The sequence below is a fragment of the Pogona vitticeps genome, chromosome 8, assembly GCF_051106095.1.
Source record: "Pogona vitticeps strain Pit_001003342236 chromosome 8, PviZW2.1, whole genome shotgun sequence".
In the NCBI taxonomy this organism is placed as follows: domain Eukaryota; kingdom Metazoa; phylum Chordata; class Lepidosauria; order Squamata; family Agamidae; genus Pogona; species Pogona vitticeps.
In genome coordinates, this window is record NC_135790.1 from 864,765 (window position 1) to 883,742 (window position 18,978).

The window sequence follows — 18,978 nt, forward strand, 5'->3', positions numbered from 1 at the left end:
GGTGGAATGAGCCATTGGATTGGGGCCACTCAACTCATCAACCCATCTGATGCTGAACCACAGAGAACAGGAGGCACCGCAAACCGAGAGCGAGCTGGCGTGGGCTCTCCCCTGACCCCAGTTCCCAAAAAACAGCCAGGAAAGGAGGGAGTCCCCTGGTCCACACGGACGAACAGCTGCCCTCATGACCAGCTCTAGGGAGGTTTTCTACACACTAGAAAACCTGCACCCCCTGGTTGGACTAGAGACGGCCGGGGATGGAAACTGACTGGGGTGTGCAAGCAAAGACTCTCAAACTATTTCAAAGTCTTCAGAAAGGCTGCATGGGAGAAACAGAGAAACAAGCCTAACCCTGTTATTAAATAAAAATGATTTCTTCCTCAAAAAATATTAAAAAGCCTGACATGTTTCGATAAAAGTCTTCTCCGGGGCATGTTCTTACAAAGGGAGCGGATGTATTGATATTTCATGGATGCCTCTGAGCCAATGCGAACTCTTTCTAGAGAAGGGATGGGAAAAAGGGGTGTGGGGGGAAGAGACGGAGAAGGGAATCTGAATTGTTTGCCCCAGGAAGATTTTTATCAACACGCACTCTTCCTTTTTCCCTTCCTTTTTTAAAGCTCCTCTTCAGAAAGAAATCCCGCTGGGTGGCATCTTGAATCCTACTTCCTTCTGATCTATATTCAGATGGTTCTGCTCATTTTCATTCCAAAATGCATGTTAAACTCTTTGCTCTCCTAAGTTTCGGCTGTTTTGACTCAGAAGAGCAACTGAACAAGGAGATCCCTTGGCTTCAGCTTTTTTTTCTAATTAAGGCCTCCATAATTTGTGCAGGTAGTTTTAGCTCATTTATCCTTGGAGAAGCCAAAGCAAGTCAAGCCAGGTGCCTGCCGAGGAAACACAAAAATACTAGCTGAGGGTTTAAAAAGACACAGACAACCCCCTCTGTGATGCTTCTAACCCTTCACATCCCCCACAAAACCTGCGCGCGTGCACACACCCACACATACACCCACACACAACCCTAGTAAACCTCAGAGAAAAAAACTATTGGCTTACCTGAGGAAGCAACAGAGAGCAAACAATCCCAAAACTGGCTTCAAAGTTGTCTTTCAGCCACAAGCCCACTGCATGGATACAGCCACGCACATGAATTATATCCACCAGTTCCAGCCGCTAAAAACAGAAGGCAAAACAGTTGAGTCTGATTCTCCCCCTCACTAGTAACTGAAAATTTGGAGCTCCTGGGATGCTTAAGAATAGAGAAGCCACTGTCACCTGATTCAAACCCAGAGCCTGGAAGGTATTTCGTGGCTGCCTAGTGGATTCTGGAAGTTGTAGGTGGGAAATCTAATCTATGTCTGAGCTCTAGTCAAACTGGGGTACTTCTCTCCTAAGACTGATGGCCATGGCTCTACAGGGTGTCAGACAGAAGCATTTCCCAACACCACCCAGAGAACCCTGGAGCTTTCTCGTAAACCTGCTGACCAAGTGTAATCCAAATTTGGGGATATGTTCAGGGTGGGCTGGAGCTCTTCTTGCAGAATATGTTGGACCCGGATGGGGAATGCCTGGCCCTCTGGAGATTGTTGGACTTCAATTCCCATCCACCTTGGCCAGAGGGGCCAATAAAGAGGAATGCTCTTAGAGGTTGTCTTACAACGTGTGTGTCACAAGCTCCCTGCCTCTGCGTTAGACTGACAAAGACCTCAGAGGACTACAAAACCCCATTGTCTTAATTGTTTTGTGACTGGCACTAATCAGTGGCGTGTTGCATTCATGAATCCCTGAGATGGTCTAATGGGCACTTCACGCACACTGCTCGGCAAGTGAGGTCTGAACAAAGCTGAACGGAGGAGTGCCGTGGCTTTTCTGGATCTGAACGTTGTACTTCTGCGGACACAACTGAAGAAACACTGCATTCACTTCCTATGGCCATCTCCTCACCCTGTTCATTCATGGTTAGTTTGTGGTCTACTAGGACCTCTAGGTCACTGGTTCTTAACCTTTGTTACTCAGATGTTTTGGGACTGCAACTCCCAGAAGCCTTCACAATCAGCTCTGCTGGCTGAGGTTTCTGGGAGTTGCAGTTCAAAAACACCTGAGTAACAAAGGTTAAGAACCACTGCTCTAGATGGTGGTTGTTGTTGTTGTTCTGGAAACAGATGTAGCCACTTCCCTGAAGTCAAGCGGGTTTGGACAGAGCCCTTTTTAAGGGCAATGCTCAGAAATGCACATGCTTTCCTGCATACAATTTCAGCCATCTCCGTAAGAGGACTGGAATTGCACCTGCGGGTTACTGCGCCACCAGATTTAAATAAAAGCAGCTTGATATTCACAGTTTTATTTTTAATCCTCGTGCCTAATGATCTCTAACATGGAATTCCCAGCTCTGTCCTCTCCTAAAATGTCTAATCCTTTTAGAAAGCCATCTATCAGGGCTTCCTGGTGAGGCAAGCTAGAAATCCAAATGGGTAATAATTGACAACTTCTCAGCGTCCACGGCTGTTTCAAGGAAGGCTCACGCACCCTATTTCCCGTCTCTCACCCGGGCGGTGCTCTCCGGAAGGAGCACCAACACCCAGCCATAAGTTTAACGTGGCTTTATGGATGAACAGGCCTCATGCTTTCCTCCATTCAGCCCAGTGTGCCTCTCCAGTATCAAAGGGATGGCTTGGAATTGATTTATTGAACATGGAGCTGGCAAGGCAGACACAGGCTAACGTTGTCTCTCAACATCTCCAGCAGCCTTCCAACTTAATTATCTCCAAATGAATGTGATGCAGGCACAATTCAAAACAACGCAACACAACACAAAAAACAAACACATGGTTTTTGAATCCTAGTAGCCTTCATGGAGCCCGTTACCGTGCACAGTATTAGCTCAGCTTAATCCTCCAACTGTCTCAGTCTCATTTTTTTTAAAGCAGAGAATAAATGATTTGAAATGGCCCAGGTGGGCAGGAGTGTTGGGCACCATCTGCTAGGCTCCTACTCCCCCCCCCCCAAACACACCTATTAGGACTCAGGCAACATACAGAAGCAGCCTCGGGCTATCAAGGGGGACAGGCTGGATTCCAACAAAGTCTGTGTAGGAGGGGTGCCCCCGCAGGGCCAAGGAAAATGGACCAAGGGAACTGCAGTTCAAATCAACCGGAGGGCTTCCCCCCCTTTTAAGGACTGCATTGATGACCTGCTGGGAAGTCTTCTGGCATCATCTCTCCTGCATCCCTCACAGACACCTTGAGTGGTTCTCATTCATTTCATGAGGTTTGCTCAGGACAACTCTACACCCTCTTCCCTAATGAAAAATGCCAAAGCCCCCCCCCCCCAATGCCTAGTTTAGCACCAAAGAATGGCAGTTACCTCTTTGTTTAAAGTCCGGTATCCACACAGCGTGTTCATCACTTCTCCTGGAGCCTGTTCAGGTACAAAGAACAGCAGTGTCAAAGCCAATCCAAGTACATGGGGGGGCACTTGGGGGTGTGTGTCTCTCAATGGTCTTTTTGGAAGGGGCAAGGAAGGCGGCAGGAGAGACCCCCTCCCCACTGGCCTCCGCTAACTGGGCAGGTCGGATTCTTTGGGCAGGAAGGGGGAGAGAAAGCAGGGAAGGTTGGGTCAAGACCGTCCGGCTCATACAGTCTGCCCTCATTGCCTGTGGGACTCACTTCATGGGTAGGCTCACTTATCCCGTTGTTTCCCTTTACTATCACTACTCAGAAATAGTGCGAGGCGGCTAAAAGGTCACTAAGAAAAATGACAGCTCCTGGCCTAAGCACGCCTGGCAAAAATAAACCCAGTCATACCCGTCTGGCTATTTTTTAGACGGTTTCATAAATGGCCGAGGACATGAGGCACAGCCAAGATGGACTCATTTTCCCAGCCAGCTGTGTATTTCGGGTTTACTTTCGCCTCACCGAGAGGGTGGTTTTAAGTTGTACTGATGATCGATCGATCTATTCCTTACCGGTATAACATGTGTTCATCTCAGTTCTTTTCCCATCCTTGGTTCCTGGGGAAGGCAGCCACCATGACTGTGGTGTGGCTGCCCTGCAATATATATATATATTTTAAAAAATTGTGGCCAGTTTATCGACCTTGATAAACTGAGGCCTGCAGCTTTACAGGCACAATAGCCGCACAGATTGACTTCTGCGTGCCATTTGTCTTGTTTACTGCTTGGTGCCTCAGCCCACGGCTTGCCAAGCGGCAGAGCGAGTGACGCAGGCAGGGGCCAGGATCATTGTGGACAGTGCATGACTTCCAGAACTGCAGGCACCACAGATCAAACATTCCCGAACAGGAATCCCTTTCCATCATATTGATGCATTAGCTGGGTTTTTTTAAAAAATAAAAGTAAGAAGTAGCATTGCCCAAGAAAACATCAGAGAAAATAATTGAATTCCATGGTGTAGCCAGCAATAACACTTCAAATAGGAAGCAATAAATCGACATTGTTAAAACCAATGGGAACGTTCCTGTCAGTATTATCTACCATGTGACCGCAAAAATAAATGTGTTGGTACAACAGAGGTACGGAAAGAATCGGTATAACTGGGGTTCTTTTGGCAGGTGTGGTTAGGCCCTAAACTGCAGATAATCACCAGTCCCAAGAGGGGTGGGGTGTCGTGATTAGAGGAATGCACCACCGTGCCAGCTTTCAACAGCTGGAACAGACATAAAGTCTGTTGGGTGTCCAGAGATCTACCTCAACTAAATAAAGCAAAAGCCACAAGAGCAAGCCAACGGAGAAGTCCTGCCACAAGCGGAATAGGCTCTGGTTTGGAGGCCAGAAACTCCACAACTGGGTATCTGAAAAATTGTTCATTATCTATGTATTTTATTTTGATATGCTGGCAGTGCAAAATTCCATATCTTCAATCTTCTAGGCTAAAAAAAATTAGAAAAACTGAGAACAAAAAGAAAGGCAGTCAGATAAAACAGTGGCAACCCTTTTGATGTAATACATCTACTTCAGTCACGCAGAGGAAACAAATTGGTCTGCTTCCCTCAGGAACAACGCGACACTTGGCTTGATTTGGGACGCTAATTGCTTGGCCTCCATTAACAAACAGCATCGCCAGCTTTAACTCCTCCTTCGTGCTGACGCCAGATTTCAGCCACTCGGTCCAGCATGCCTCTTTCCATTCAGCCCCATATGATTTATTTACTTGGAAGAATCTAGAAGGATGGTGACCCTCATCGGTTCCCCAAAGACAATGGGGTGAGTAAGTCTGTAGTGAACAGTGAGGAAGGGAGTCACGAAGGCTGCCTTTAGCTCACTAAAGGAAAGGTGGGATAGGGTGCAACCACAATTTCTAATGTATAAGTAATCAAGAAATATAAATAAGTAAATAAGAGATGATGCTGGACGTGGTGGCGCTGCGGGCTAAACCGCAGAAGCCTGTGCTGCAGGGTCAGAAGACCAAGCAGTCGTAAGATCGAATCCACGCGACGGAGTGAGCGCCCGTCGCTTGTCCCAGCTCCCGCCAACCTAGCGGTTCGAAAGCATGCAAATGCAAGTAGATAAATAGGGACCACTTCGGTGGGAAGGTAACAGCGTTCCGTGTCTAAGTCGCACTGGCCATGTGACCACGGAAGATTGTCTTCGGACAAAACGCTGGCTCTGTGGCTTGGAAACGGGGATGAGCGCTGCCCCCTAGAGTCGAACACGACTGGACAAAAATTGTCAAGGGGAACCTTTACCTTTACTAAGAGATGATGCTAAATGCTCCTGATTGAGCCAGGCGAAAGAAGCCTTCCTTCACTGACAGTCCAGCCAGGATTCCAGACCTCCAGCCTTGATAGTTCACTGTTTCAGGTTCACCTCTGTTTCGAGAGGAGGAAATGGGACGCTCCACAGATCACGCCAGATTTTCAAGATTTGGGAGCAAAACAGGGCAAACTTTTGAGATCGTGATCTATTTCCATCCTTTCCACCACGGGTGGACGTAACGTTTGTCCCTCGGAGTATTCTGCTTCGTGTTGTGATAAGAGTCTTCCACGCTTCCTCTTAACTGAAACGAAGGACCACAATCCTCTTTGGGTTCTGTCCTTTGATGATTTATTGATGCAGATTGCTGATGTTTCATGCAGGCGGATCAGCATGCAAATGAGTTGACAGGCCGGGAGCTGCAGCCCCTCTTCTAAGTAATGAAAACAGATGCCGGGTCCCTTCCTTCAGATGCCTCATGACTAAGGGGGTCAAGCCAGGAATTAAGGGGACGTGCATTCCCTCTGATTAGTCCCTTCTTCTTTCACAAAAATCACTTCCTCCTTGGAGGAACGTGCCTCGGCAGTCAGTCTTGCCAATTAATGATGCCCTTGCCTCCCAGTCGGTTGCCTGGATAGCTCAGTGAGTTAGGTGCTTGGTCTCTGGCTGTGGAGCCAGAGTTTGGGGGTTCAGCTCCCTGCTGTGCCTCCCAGAAGAGCCACCTGCAGAGTCCCCGAAGAAAGGAAGGGGGAACTACTTCTCAGGACTCTCTACCTGGGGAAACCCTACAAAGAACTGACTTGATAGCACTTTTTAATAGCAGATACCATTTTTTAAACAACTTGATAGCAGATACCATTTTTTTAAATCATTTGTTCCTTTCCAATCACCAATCCAAACCAAAGTGCACAGGGAGGAAAGGTGTCCTTTCTGGAGAAAGGGCCCCTTCCAACTCTGCTGTTCTCTGATTCTCAGAAATCACCAATAACTGAGTAGAATGAAAAAGCAGAAACCGCAAGAGCCCCGTTCATAGGCCACGAAAGCAGCCTGGGGTGGTCTTCCTCTCTGTGGCTCAGCAAGAGGGTCACAGGCCACTTAGGGGGAGGAAGCGCCCTCCTCAAATCCCGCAGCAGCATTTCCCCCTCCTACACCTCTTCCATCCCACATTCAGCTTCAGAGTTATACAGCAGCTGGATCCTCAAGCAAACTTCTGAAACAGTGTGCGCCCGTGCACACAGACAAAGGCCACCACTCAGCAGGAACCCCCCCTTCCCTCTGCTAAGCTGGGAGTGGACTATATTCCCACTGGGAGCTTAAACCTCTGCATCGCCTCCTTTTGTGCGCCTGCCACAGATCAGCTCGCCCCCCCCCGGGCCCCATGAACCTTGGAGGCAAACAATGAAGGAAAGTCAAAAGCAACGGTGGCTGGGTTAGGCTGACTCCCACAGAAAAGTGAGAAACGGCACCTTTTGAAAAGCTGCATTGTCAAAGCAGTTACTCATGCTCACCCCATGAGTAAGCCAAACTCTGCGGAGTTTAGCATCCACTGGAAGCCCAAGGTGCCACCACAGCTTTGCTGATCATTTCAACAAGACTGAAAGGGAATCTCAGACAAACACAGAACAACATCCATCTCTAAGCGGTGTAAACTGCCAGCAGGACATTGGCATCTCAAAGGCATCATCTGCACCCTCCGTCACCTCCTGCAGTCTGCTCTAAGTTCCTGCTTTCCCTGTCACTTCCAGTTAGCACACCCAATTTCACATGACAGCTGTAGTACAGTGAGCCAGGTTTCACAGGGTTAAACTTCTGTGACTGCCTGACTAGCAGGGACTAGGAAATCTTGTGCCACCCCTGCACACACACACACAGGCTTCCCTGAGCCTGGTAGCCATCCTCAGAGTATGAGATTTCCCCAGGAATAGTACACCGTGGCTATTCTCATGGCAAGGTGAAGTATTTGGTCTCAGATGGGCAGTTAAGAGCCATTTGCTTTGCAAAAGTCCTGCTGCTGATTGTTTGATATGGACTGAGTGAGCTACCTGAACTTCTGATTTCTCCAGTCTTGGGTGGCTAGTTACAGGAACCGTCATGATGATTACCTGTACTTTCAATTTTTGTTGTTGTTTAGTCGTTTAGTCGTGTCCGACCCTTCGTGACCCCATGGACCAGAGCACGCCAGGCCCTCTGTCTTCCACTGCCTCCCGGAGTTGGGTCAAGAGAACAATCCAGCACCACAGTTCAAAAGGCATCAATTCTTCGGCAGTCAGCTTTCTTTATGGTCCAGCTCTCACTTCCACACATCGCTACTGGAAAAACCATAGCTTTGACTGTATGTGGACTTTTGTGGGCAAGGTGATGTCTCTGCTTTTTAAGATGTTGTCTTTCAAATTTACCACTGTGCCATTGGATGTTGGGGATGATGCACTCTGCAACTCCAAACAAGCAGACTTGTGGAAGGAGGGTCTAGTAATGCATTCTTCCCTTCCAATCTAATCAGCACCCCAGCTTCATACACCTTTGTATGGTAGCAGCGTATCAGTAAGTGGCTGCTGAAATTCATTCTGAAAAAATGGCTTACCTTTGGGAAAAAACAAACACACACTTGGGCCAGAGGGAAACAATTATGGTTAAGATCCAGTCACTTAAAAAACAAGCAACAGGCTACATTTTTTGACCTCTGTGTAGCCAGATGGAGCAGAAGTGTATCTTAAAGAACTCACCCACTCCATGAAACCACAAAAAGATGTGTATAAGTAAAGCAGTCTAAAGCCTGTTAGAAGTGTTGAAGAACCAATACTAACTCCATTGGAAATGCTGGAACCAGAAAAGGACTGGACTGCCTTTAAACGTTTGTACTGATGACATTAAATTCCTGTGTAGGTTAACTGAACATAAATCTATCAAGAACTAACCACCTATTATGCTTGTGCTTCTCTCCCTCTCTCTTTTTATTTGTGCATGCATGCACTAAAGATGTGAAGGCATTGTGCCAAATGCTCTCTTCTTGCTGGTTCAGGCAGTCATGACTCCTTGATGAGGAATCTTCAAACCCCAAAAGAGAAAGGCAAGGGGGGCTTCCCTCATTCATGCAAGTCCCTCCCAACGTTCAGCCTGAACCAGCAGCTCGGCAGCGAACATCCAGAGATGCCCACATCTGTAGCTTTTTCATGCTTCCAGCAAGGAAGAGCCGAAGGGGCTTCCCATCTTACCTGCTTGATACAGCATGTGTACGGCACCCCGCAGGCCAGGGGGCCACTGCTGTTGCACGAGTGGTAAGGATTCACATCCCAGTCCCTGAATTCGTCACCTCCACAGCAGGAAAACTGATGGGGGGAAAAAAACTGGAGAAACTATTCAACTATACAAAAACATGTATCTCAGGTTCGCCTCTGTTTTGCAGAGGAGGAAATGAGACGCTGCACAGATCATGCCAGTTTTGTACAGTTGTATATTCAACTATACAAAACTATACAAAACAGGTATCTCAAAAGTCCCAGGCTCCACTGAGCTATCGGAGTGGGCGCCAAGGCATTTTGCCTCTGGAACATAAGACTAGAAGCTGAAATTCTAGGCTCTAGTTAATATACCTCAAGGTAGACATCCCCCCCCCACTTGCCTATTAAGGCCAGTCCACTTGAATTGATGCTACTGCCGAATGTGTGTGTGTGTGTGGGGGGGGCTTTGATATACCAAGGAGGAGCCCGTCATTAGGAAACAAGCCTCCCCTAGAACTGGAGCCATTCTGCCAGGAGAAAACCAGCAGAAACGGAGAGAGGGCCCCAGACTGACTCTGTCTGCTGGGAAGGTCCTCTTTAAGGCTCTTACAATGCAGTTTGACCATCACACTTGGCACCTCACTCAAAAGTGTCTTGAAAAACAGGGTGCCGACACCCCAGGGGGACCAGCCGGAGAGCCCCGTCCCCCTGCGCCCGGTGGACAGTCACTAGGAGGAGGAGGAGGAGACCCGCCTTCACAAAACTCACCTTTTGTTGGACAAAGTCCAAAATATTTTTGAAGTCTAAGTCGTCGTAATAGTGTCTGATCCCGTCCTGGATGCTAGAGTGGAAGACTGCATTCATCTGGAAAAGAGCAGAATCCCACTCATGAGAGAAAGGCTTTTCAAAGAACAGGAACAAGGGCAGAGTTTGGGGGCCTTTCTTCCCCCCCCCCGTACAAGGGGGCCTTTGGAACAGCCCCTCTCCTTGAAAGCATCGGGGGTGGGGGGCAAAAAAAAAAAACCCAAAGCGAAACCTCCCACTTGGAGGAGATTTTGCTTTTGAAAGGTCCCACTTTCCACAGCCCATGATTCATTTCTCTAGTACCCCCCCCACGTGGAAGGAGTGACGGCGTCTCAAGACCAGATTCAGTCCCTTAAAACAACCTGATGCACTTTTCTAAATGGTTATTTTGTTTCATTCTTCAGGGCCTACACAAGAGGAAAGAAAAATGTTTTCATTTTATGATTTAGTCCCGTAACATTATTGCCATTGCCAAGTTGCTCCTTTCCTCCTCTTTTCATTCTCTCCAAAAGGAGCAGCCCAACTAACTAACGGGTTGAAACTGGTTTGGCTCTTTCAAAAGAAGCAACTCTCTGCCTTCCGCGCCTGGCAGCCCCACCTCTCCTGCCACCTCTCAGGGGTCCGGCCTGCTCCTGGCTCTATTTGGCTCCTATCCGTCTCGGATCTCTCGTACCAACAAGCCTCTCTGTTTCAGTGTTATCAGAAGCGTGGCAGCTTCTTGCTCGCTGCCACTACCGTCTTGCTTGATGGGTGTGTATATTTTGCTTTGAATTATCCTACTGCATTCAGCTGGGTTCTTGCGACTCTCTGCTCAAAAAGAGCATTTTAATGCCAAAACCAGGAAGCAAAAGCAAAAAGCACGCTCCTTCAATGCCACCCCGTAGTGTTTAAAGCACTCTCTGGGCATTTTACAAGTTAGTTATGCAGGTACTCATTTAACCCTCCCCCCAGCAAGCTGGGCACCCAAAAGGATGGACCTTGGAAGGATAGAAGTCTGAGTGAACCTTAAGCTAGCTACCTGGGACTGAACATCGTGAGCAGAGTTTTGGCTGCAGTACTGCAGTTTAATCACTGCAGCGTGAGGCTCCTTGGTGTCAAAGTCTTTAAGGGTAAAGAGAGCACTCTCCCTTTCTGAAGCAGATTTGAGAAATGGATCCTGGAAGAACGCCAGTCTGGAAAGGATCCTGCCTGAAACCCCATCTCTTTAGGTCTGGAGAAGCAGCCTTGGGGTCACTAGAACTGCCTTAGGTTCACGGTCTAAGGCAGGAGGAGGCAGTTTCCAGCAGTCCTATAATAAGCCACTGAACACCCTGCACCCGTTCCTGAAAACGCTTCTCCTCCTTTCAACCAGGCATCCTCAGCTGAGCAGTTACGGTTACTGCATTTCAGGCTCTGGAACCAAACCTGAAGTCCCTCAGCATTTTTTTTTAAGGTATACTAATGAAGAAGCAGAACAAGAGGCGGGAAAGGCCTTGCCATGCAAGACATTAACATTGTTTTTAAATTTTCAAGCTGTTGCTTTTGATAATGTAAGTTAATTATGCGCCCAAGCTACATTGAGTGAGAAAAACGAGGAGGAAAAATATGGGTGCAATCAAAAGGATCTTCCTGTAATTCCTAAAGCACACACCCTTGGAGCTAGTTTGACATATCAGCCATTTCAAATTAAGCCAGAATTGAATCTGAGATGCATTTTATGGATGCTTCGGAAGCTTTTCTGCATCCCTCTAAGGTGAAGCGTTAATGCCAACGAGAAACACCCTCCAAGAGCGCTCAAGGGTCCCACTCCTCCTGGCGCCGTTCCGTCAGGCACGAGCCTCGAAAATCATCAAGGAAGCAAAGGGCTTCAAGTTTTTGGTTTGAAAACACATGTCGAGATGCACACCCACACACGTGTGCACACACACACACACACACACACACACACACACACACACAGAGGTACAGACACTTTGCCTAATTAATTCTGACATGAAAATTACAGAGGTTTGGAGAAGCTGAAGAAAGGAGAATGTGTAAAGAGGAGAATCTTAAAGACAAGCTCAGCAAGCAGGGAAGGGCCCGTCAAGGTGGAAAACACGGAGATGGCACTAAAAAGCCCCAGGCAGAGGCCACGGGCCCATGAACGCCCGAGCAGAAGGGATTAAAACATCAGTCCAGAGCCCTCCGTTGTGAAAAGAGCAGGCGACCAGCCTCCTCCCATTTTAACTTCCAGCGTTAAGGAGGTCACCAATTCAATGGCTTTGGCACCCCATGAAAAAGGTGCCTCCGCTCAAAACACCTTGTTAACACAAACAAAAAGAGCAACTGCGGAGAGCGGTTTTTCCTCCTACACAAGACTGAAAAGGCTGGCACCCTTTTTCTCAGCATTCACCAAACCTTGCTTTTTCTTGAAAACCTTGTGTTTTGAGCAACAATCTTGGTTGGTTTTTTTTTTTTTTTTTTTTTTTGCACAAAATAAAGAGTTTTCAGAGCAAACCACTCCTTAAACATCTCACTTACCTTGAAAGCCCTATTTGGGTTGCTATAGGCCAGTTTGGCAACGACAGAACAACAACAGTTACAAACAGTGTATGTATGTGTTTGTGTGTTGGGGGGTGGGTGGCATTGTGCAACATGCCCTTAATTACCCCAAGAGTCCTTACTAGGTGGGGGCTGACATCTCCCCCCCCCATTTTGAGGGATGCAGCCTTTCCCCCAACATCTGTGCACACCAATGGAGACGACGATCAGCAAACTTCAAACAAAATACTTCCACACATCCAAAATATGAGAGAAATTTAAATGAAATAAAACATGAATTCAAAGTGTATGGATTTGGACTGATTTTGATGTCTCTTTGTAATGTTATGCATTTCAAGTCTGATAGTGACCCTAACAGGGCTTTCACGGTAAGTGAGATATTTAAGGGGTAGTTTTACTAGTTCTATTCCCCCCAGTGAGTTTCTGTGGCTAAGTAGGATTTGAACCCAGGCCTCCAGAGTTCTAGTCCATCACCTTATCCACAATTCCACTCTGGGTACTTTACTAGGCATCTTTTAATGAGTGTAATGAGATTCCTCTACATTTATGAGGCCCACAAATGTACCCTATTTATGACGCCTCCTATCATTTCAAACATTTGAGGATGAAGGCAAAGAAAAAAGGAGTTCGCCATTCAGTCAGTTGCACAACCCCTAAGTTAATGAATGGCATCAAAATTTATTTGGGTAAAAAGAAATCCAGCACCATTTAAAACTCACCGCCTGCTCGAACAAGCTGATCTCCAGCACCTCTGTAAGAAATTGCACCACATCACGACGAGCGGGGGACTCTTACCTGCCTTTCGAAGATGATTTCCACAAGCAGCAGCAGCAATTCGATGAGGAAGATGGCCAGCAGAACACAGAAGAACTACACGGAGGAGGGGAAAGGGGGGGGGGAAGAGAGAGAAATGGGCCAAAGAGAGAAAAGAAGAAAACATCATGTTTCATTCAGAGACGACTGGGAAGAAACGCTTTAAAAGTTTACAACCACTTTCTTACTTTCCCAGCTTTGCTCAGACATTGTCTAAATCCTGTATAAAAAAACCCTTGCAGAGCTGTCATTTCCCCACCACCACCACCACCTATTATTTTCTTAATAATTGTGACGGCTTTTAGCTAATACAATAAACTTGAACTTTTTTATTTTCTTAATAGCTCAATAAAGGTATCCCCTGTTCCAGCACTGGTATTGTTTGGAGGACCCTGTGGCCTTGTCCTAGTTTTTTTTTTTTCTGAAGGGAGCTGAACCTTCCTGCTCCCCCCCAACCCCAAAAAGCACCTGTTCCAAGAAGACTTGGGGACATTCTCACGAAGGTCTCCCGCTCCACTTGTATGTTTCTTTTAAAATAAATGTTTAGGTCCAAATGTAGCAATGCATTTCCAAGGAGGAAATCAGAAAGCAAAACAACAGCAGCAAAACAATTCATACAGCGAGTAACCAAAATGTAACAATGCTGTCTCAATGCAGTTATGCTGCCTTCCCTACCCGGATCCATGAGGAGTTGGAAGAACTGATCTACGTCCGAGAGGATTCCATGCCTGCAAGGAGGAGAGTCCAGGCTGCAGAGGAGTTTCCGACTTCTCCCTCTGCTGGCACTGCTTCAACCCTGCCCGGGGCTGCCCTGATCCTAAGGCCAGCTCACGCTGTTGAAGAGGCTCACCTGGGAGCCGGAAGACATCCCACCCGACTTTTAAAATAGCCCTTTTGCTAGCCCCTTTCCCTGAGTGCATCAGACCGCCCTGAACATCTGAAGCCTGCTTTGCAACACGTCCGGCGCGAGGACTCTGTACAGTTCATGGCAAGCCCCTTCCTGCTTGCCAAAAGCTTCACCCCTGTGGGGAGGCCACACAGGTTGGACAGCATCCAAGGCAGGTGGTCACAGGCTCTCTCTCTCTCTCTCTCTCTCTCTCTCTCTCTCTCTCTCTCTGGGCCACCACCATTAAATCTGGCCTCGGACGCACAGCCAGAACAGAGGCCCAATTTTTAGAGCTCACAAACTTCAGAAGGAGGGCTGACAGGGGCAAAGACTTAATTGAATCGGGGCCGAGGGCTTTGTTTTCACTGTTCTTCCTCGTTTTGAAAATGTGAGAAACCGAGAACCGAAACTTCTGTTAGCTCTGAGCCAACTTGATCTTCCTTAATTTGACGTAATTGCCAGGTGCTGTTGATAATTTAATCCTCTCAAGGATCCCCAGCAAGCCGGAGGGCATCTTTTGGTCTGAAAAGAGAGCCACAATTTTGGCATCAGGGTCTGCTCCAGAGACCCTGCACCTCTGATAGATGTTTGTGGGAAACCCCCCATCCCACAAGTATGCACTCATTTCACAGGGTAATTTATTGGGGAGGGGGTTACTGGGGGTGCAGGAGACCTGTAACTGTGATCTCTGTCACCACTACTTTGCATTTCATGCGCAGTGGGGTCAGGAGGAGCTGAAATGCAAAAGACACAGTTAATGATCATTTCCCCCACAGTGGCTGTTTACTGATGCAGAGTTTCAGCGGTGGCTTGAAGAGGAGCAATGGCTTTTTAATCACACTGCATGTGCTAATGTGTAGCCTGCATAATTAAATTGCAAACCGCCCAGAGAGTGCTTTAAGTGCTATGGGGCGGGATATAAGCAGCACGTACTAATCAGCTCATCAATGCAAGAAAGTCAGAATGCACGGCGCACCTACATTTTCATGACACCCCAGAGGAAAAATCAGAGGAAGACTGAAGATGTGACGGATTTGGCTCAATAAAGGCAACCACAGCCTTTACTTTGCAAGACCTGAGCAAGCCTGAAGGACAGGACCTTTTAAGGTCATTAAAAGATGGGAGTGACCTGGCAGCACGTAACAAGAGCAAGAATCACCAAATCAGAATATGGTGATGGCCTTAACATTTACCCTATATAAACTTTGGAGGTTCCATGTTTGCTGTTTATATATTTTTATTCGCTAGCTGGACCCACCAATTACCACTCAAAAACTCAACGAGAGCAACTAAAGTCATCACCTTCCTGAAGGCAGCAGAGAGAATCCCAGAAGCAGCCTTGCCCTCAAGTTGGGTCCCTTCTGACTCTCCAGCCGTGAGCACCAGTACCCAGAGGGAGGCCGAACAGCACCCGCCCTCTGATAGAGGATGGCCTCACATCAGTGTCAGGGTGCAGAAAAATATTACATGCTCCTGGTTCCATGGCAGAAACTGGGATGTCAGTCGGGACCTAAAAGGCTTCTCCCCTTTCTCCATATGTTTTATGCTTTTCCTTTGAAGGATAAAAGTCTGTGTCATTTCTAGTTGGGAGAGATGATGGATTTTCAGCTTACAGATGAAAAACACTGCCTGGCAGACACCATTTGTGATGAATACTTAATAAAAGCAATCTCCCCTCACAAAAACACACCTGCAGTCAAAACAGCCACTTCCACCTGGCAGGAGAGATTCTTTGTAACTGGGAAGGACTCAGGAACTGAAGTAGTTTTTCTCTCTTGGCTGCCTCAGCCCTGGAAGTTTCCTTTGGGTGGGCAAAGCCTCGGGCCCAAATGCACCCCTGGCTATCCCCCAACTATCCCCTCCCCCAAGAATGGATGTTATTTCTTCTCTGTTTGTGTCCTGTAAGGGATCATGGGGTGAGGGTAATTTTTCCATACTTCACCTACTCAAACACAGCCCCCACCTTTCAAAAAAACCCAACACTCCTTCTAAAAACTTTGCAGAATACCCGTCTGACAGTCAAGTCCTTTTGCAAAGATTGCTGGTCTCCGAGGTTGAACGAGGGAGTAAAAACACACCCCAAATTTCCCGATTTCCCTGTCAGGGCCATGATGGGCTCTGCTTTTCGGAATGGCTGGGAGAGGCTGGAAACGAGACACGGAGCCAAGGCTTATTTAATCTGATCAACATCGTTTCTACTCCCGGATGGTTTTCCTGAGACAACCTTCTGCCTCTTGTTATTATGCAGTCATCTCTCAAATCACATCTCGGCCAATCCAGCCAAACCAAAGGCAGCCGTCCGAGAGCGCTGAGGGCTAAGCGCCCAAGAGCGAGGAGGTAACAAATACTCCTGCGCTTTCTTCCCTTTGACAGAACACGGGACGTCCTGACACAGCCAGACGTGTTCGATGGGAGGAAAAAAGGGAACTCTTGCAACTCCTTCGGGAATAATTTTTTGCTCCTGCAGGAGAGCAAAAGGGCAGCAATTTTTTTCCATCTGCAATGATATTAAGGGGGGGGGCGGGTGTGTGTGTGGAAGGAGAGGCTTGCGTATATGCCTCCCCCCCCCGCATTCTGTACAAAATAGAGGTTACCAGAGCACACGTCATCATCTGCAAGAACAAAATCCTTACTGAAGGGGAGGGACCTAAAAAGGTGGGTGCACTAAATTTTTTCTCCTCACAGATTTCGGCTGCCATGACTTGACGAGACACCAAGGGAAGGAAGGCTTAAGCCCTCCCCCCTCCAGGCAAAAGGGAGGGAAGCACAAGCGCCATCTATTCTCCTCAAGGCCTCTGCCGTTTGTACGTTTTTATCTGCAGATGTTTACACACAAACATGGGCGCTTTGTTCCATTTTGCAAGGTGCCAAAATTCGTCATTGGTTCACACAATGGGGTGGAAGTTGATGCCTGCCAGAGTAGGTAACAAAGGGGTTATACTGATTTAAGGAGCCTCATGGCACAGGGATTAAACTGCAGTTCTGCTGTGAAGACTCTGCTCAAGAGCCCAGCAGACTATGGCAGCTGTCCCAAGGTTGATTCAGCCTTCTATCCTTCTGAAGTTAGTAAAATGGGCACTCAGCTTGTGGGGGAGGGGAGGAGGCAGTGTGCAGCCTGCGTAATTCAATTGCAAACTGCCCAGAGAGAGCTTTAAGCCCTATGGGGCAGTATGTAAGCAGGACACTTTGTGTTTTTTTTCTTTGCTTTTAACTGTCAGATATGAGTTGAGTCTCCAAGATTCCAGTCATATTATCCAACCGACCCAGAGGTTGGGCTGATTTGGGGGATGGGGGGGCAGCCAGACTAGCATGAACCTGGGTACTTTGCAATTTTAATTCTTTTGTTCTCGCCTGCAAGAACAACAACAACGAAATAGGATTTACATCTCTAGTCTAATGAGCAGTCAACCATTAAACCCAACAAGGGAGAAAATGGAGCTGTTACAATATAAAAGCAAATATAGTACTTATTTCTCCCTAAATTAATTACGTTGTCCTTCCATTGTATCATTAGTCTAGGAATGTACTACCTTGCACAAAGAAGAGCCCACCTCAGTTAACAGAAGAACAAGCCTCCGAGATAATGCGCGTTCACCTGTTCCTTTTTTCCCTTTCATAAATCATTCTGCAGCATCATGCACAGCACAATGGCCTGGCAATGTGCCTTCAGGAGGCACGTGGAGAACTGAACATGACAGAGCAGCTTGGCCCCATCAGCTTCAGGTGCATGGGGTAGCCGGTCTTTTCTATTTTGTTGGTGAGGCAGGATCCTCGCACCCAGGTTTTGGAAGGCTACCCAGAACGAGAAGAGCCCGAGATGCTAGCATGGGGTGGAGGACCATGACTTCACTGTCTGTGCACGGCTCTTTCCAACCGAAGATCCTCCAGGAAACTCTGGGAACACGTGAGTGCCTCCTTATGCTACGAACAGGACTTTCTCCTTTGCACAAGTGGCACGCCACAATCTAGCGGGATTTGTTTGCTGGGGTTTGCCGGAGAGAGCCTCTCTCATCATCAGCTTACTAATTGGCTTGTCTCTCGCCTGTTATATTCTGAAACAATATTTTATTTAAATAAATCAGGATGATTTATTCATACAGCAAGCACTCATCCAAATCTAATGTGGAGGCACAAGGCACAGACATAAGATGCCACCGCTTGTCCGGCCTCCTCTACAAGAGACGCTGGAAACCCGCCCATGAAGTTGGTCTCTGGCATCTGCCTCCTTCAAGGGCTGGCTTTTAAGACAGGCAAGAACGGCTCCTTTCAGGCATATGAAATCGGTTGATTGTAACAAACACACAATGGGAAGAAAGAATGGCCGGCCCCACTGGCGCCCCTCCCGTCACACCATCTGCCTTCCAATATCCTCCATTTCATGACGAGGATACCAAGGCAGAGACCAGACCCTGCAGCAAATACAGGGGCCAGTTCTTGACACCCCCCCAAACTTCTCTGGAAATACTCCCCCCCTCCTCCTCTTCTCGTTCTTCTCCCTCCAAAGAGTGGAGGCGTCCACAGCCACTTCAACCAAGGTTGCTGTGCTGCACCTGAGAGAGATTTCAGAAAAGAGCTTTTTCACCTTCCTTGATTTCCTTTCCCACCCATTTTACCACCAAAGGTCAGCTATAACCAGCTGCACTTCCCACTTCTCTGATGCATCCCAGCTTTCTGTATTTGATGGTTTCAGGGTTTTTTTGGTCTTCAGTCCTTTGCCACCTCTGGTGCCCCCCTCTCAGAATTCAAGAAATTCTAAGCATCCTGGGATCCATCTGCATTTCGAATTCTTTTCTCCTTCTGACTTCACCTTGTTCTAAGGGCAGTGGTCCTGCACCAAACCCTCGAAAGGCCCAAGAATCCTATTGCATGACCTCACATAACATCACCTGCAACCTCCAGCTGAGCGTTCCTGGGCCCTTTCTAATGTGATGGCATAACATCCTTTGCCAGCAACACTCCCCCCCCTTCCTGTTGTGTTCCCCACAAACTCATGGAAAAAAGGCTTTCTTTTCCAAGACCGT

General features: G+C 47.6%; 1 protein-coding gene across 4 annotated transcripts in view; it reads right to left on the reverse strand.

Moving 5' to 3' along the window:
- Positions 1-18,978, reverse strand: part of LOC110072207 (tetraspanin-15) — a 37,903-nt gene that overhangs the window by 6,806 nt on the left and 12,119 nt on the right. For 3 of the 4 annotated variants that reach the window (XM_072978803.2, XM_072978805.2, XM_072978804.2), the window contains exons 3-7: positions 13,054-13,128; positions 9,700-9,795; positions 8,926-9,039; positions 3,367-3,420; positions 1,060-1,176 (exon numbers count right to left, since the gene is read on the reverse strand). In XM_072978803.2, coding sequence (XP_072834904.2) covers positions 1,060-1,176; positions 3,367-3,420; positions 8,926-9,039; positions 9,700-9,795; positions 13,054-13,128 — 456 coding nt within the window. Of the gene's footprint in view, positions 1-712; positions 888-1,059; positions 1,177-3,366; positions 3,421-8,925; positions 9,040-9,699; positions 9,796-13,053; positions 13,129-18,978 lie in introns of those variants that run through there. The other variant, XM_072978807.2, reaches the window with a different exon arrangement.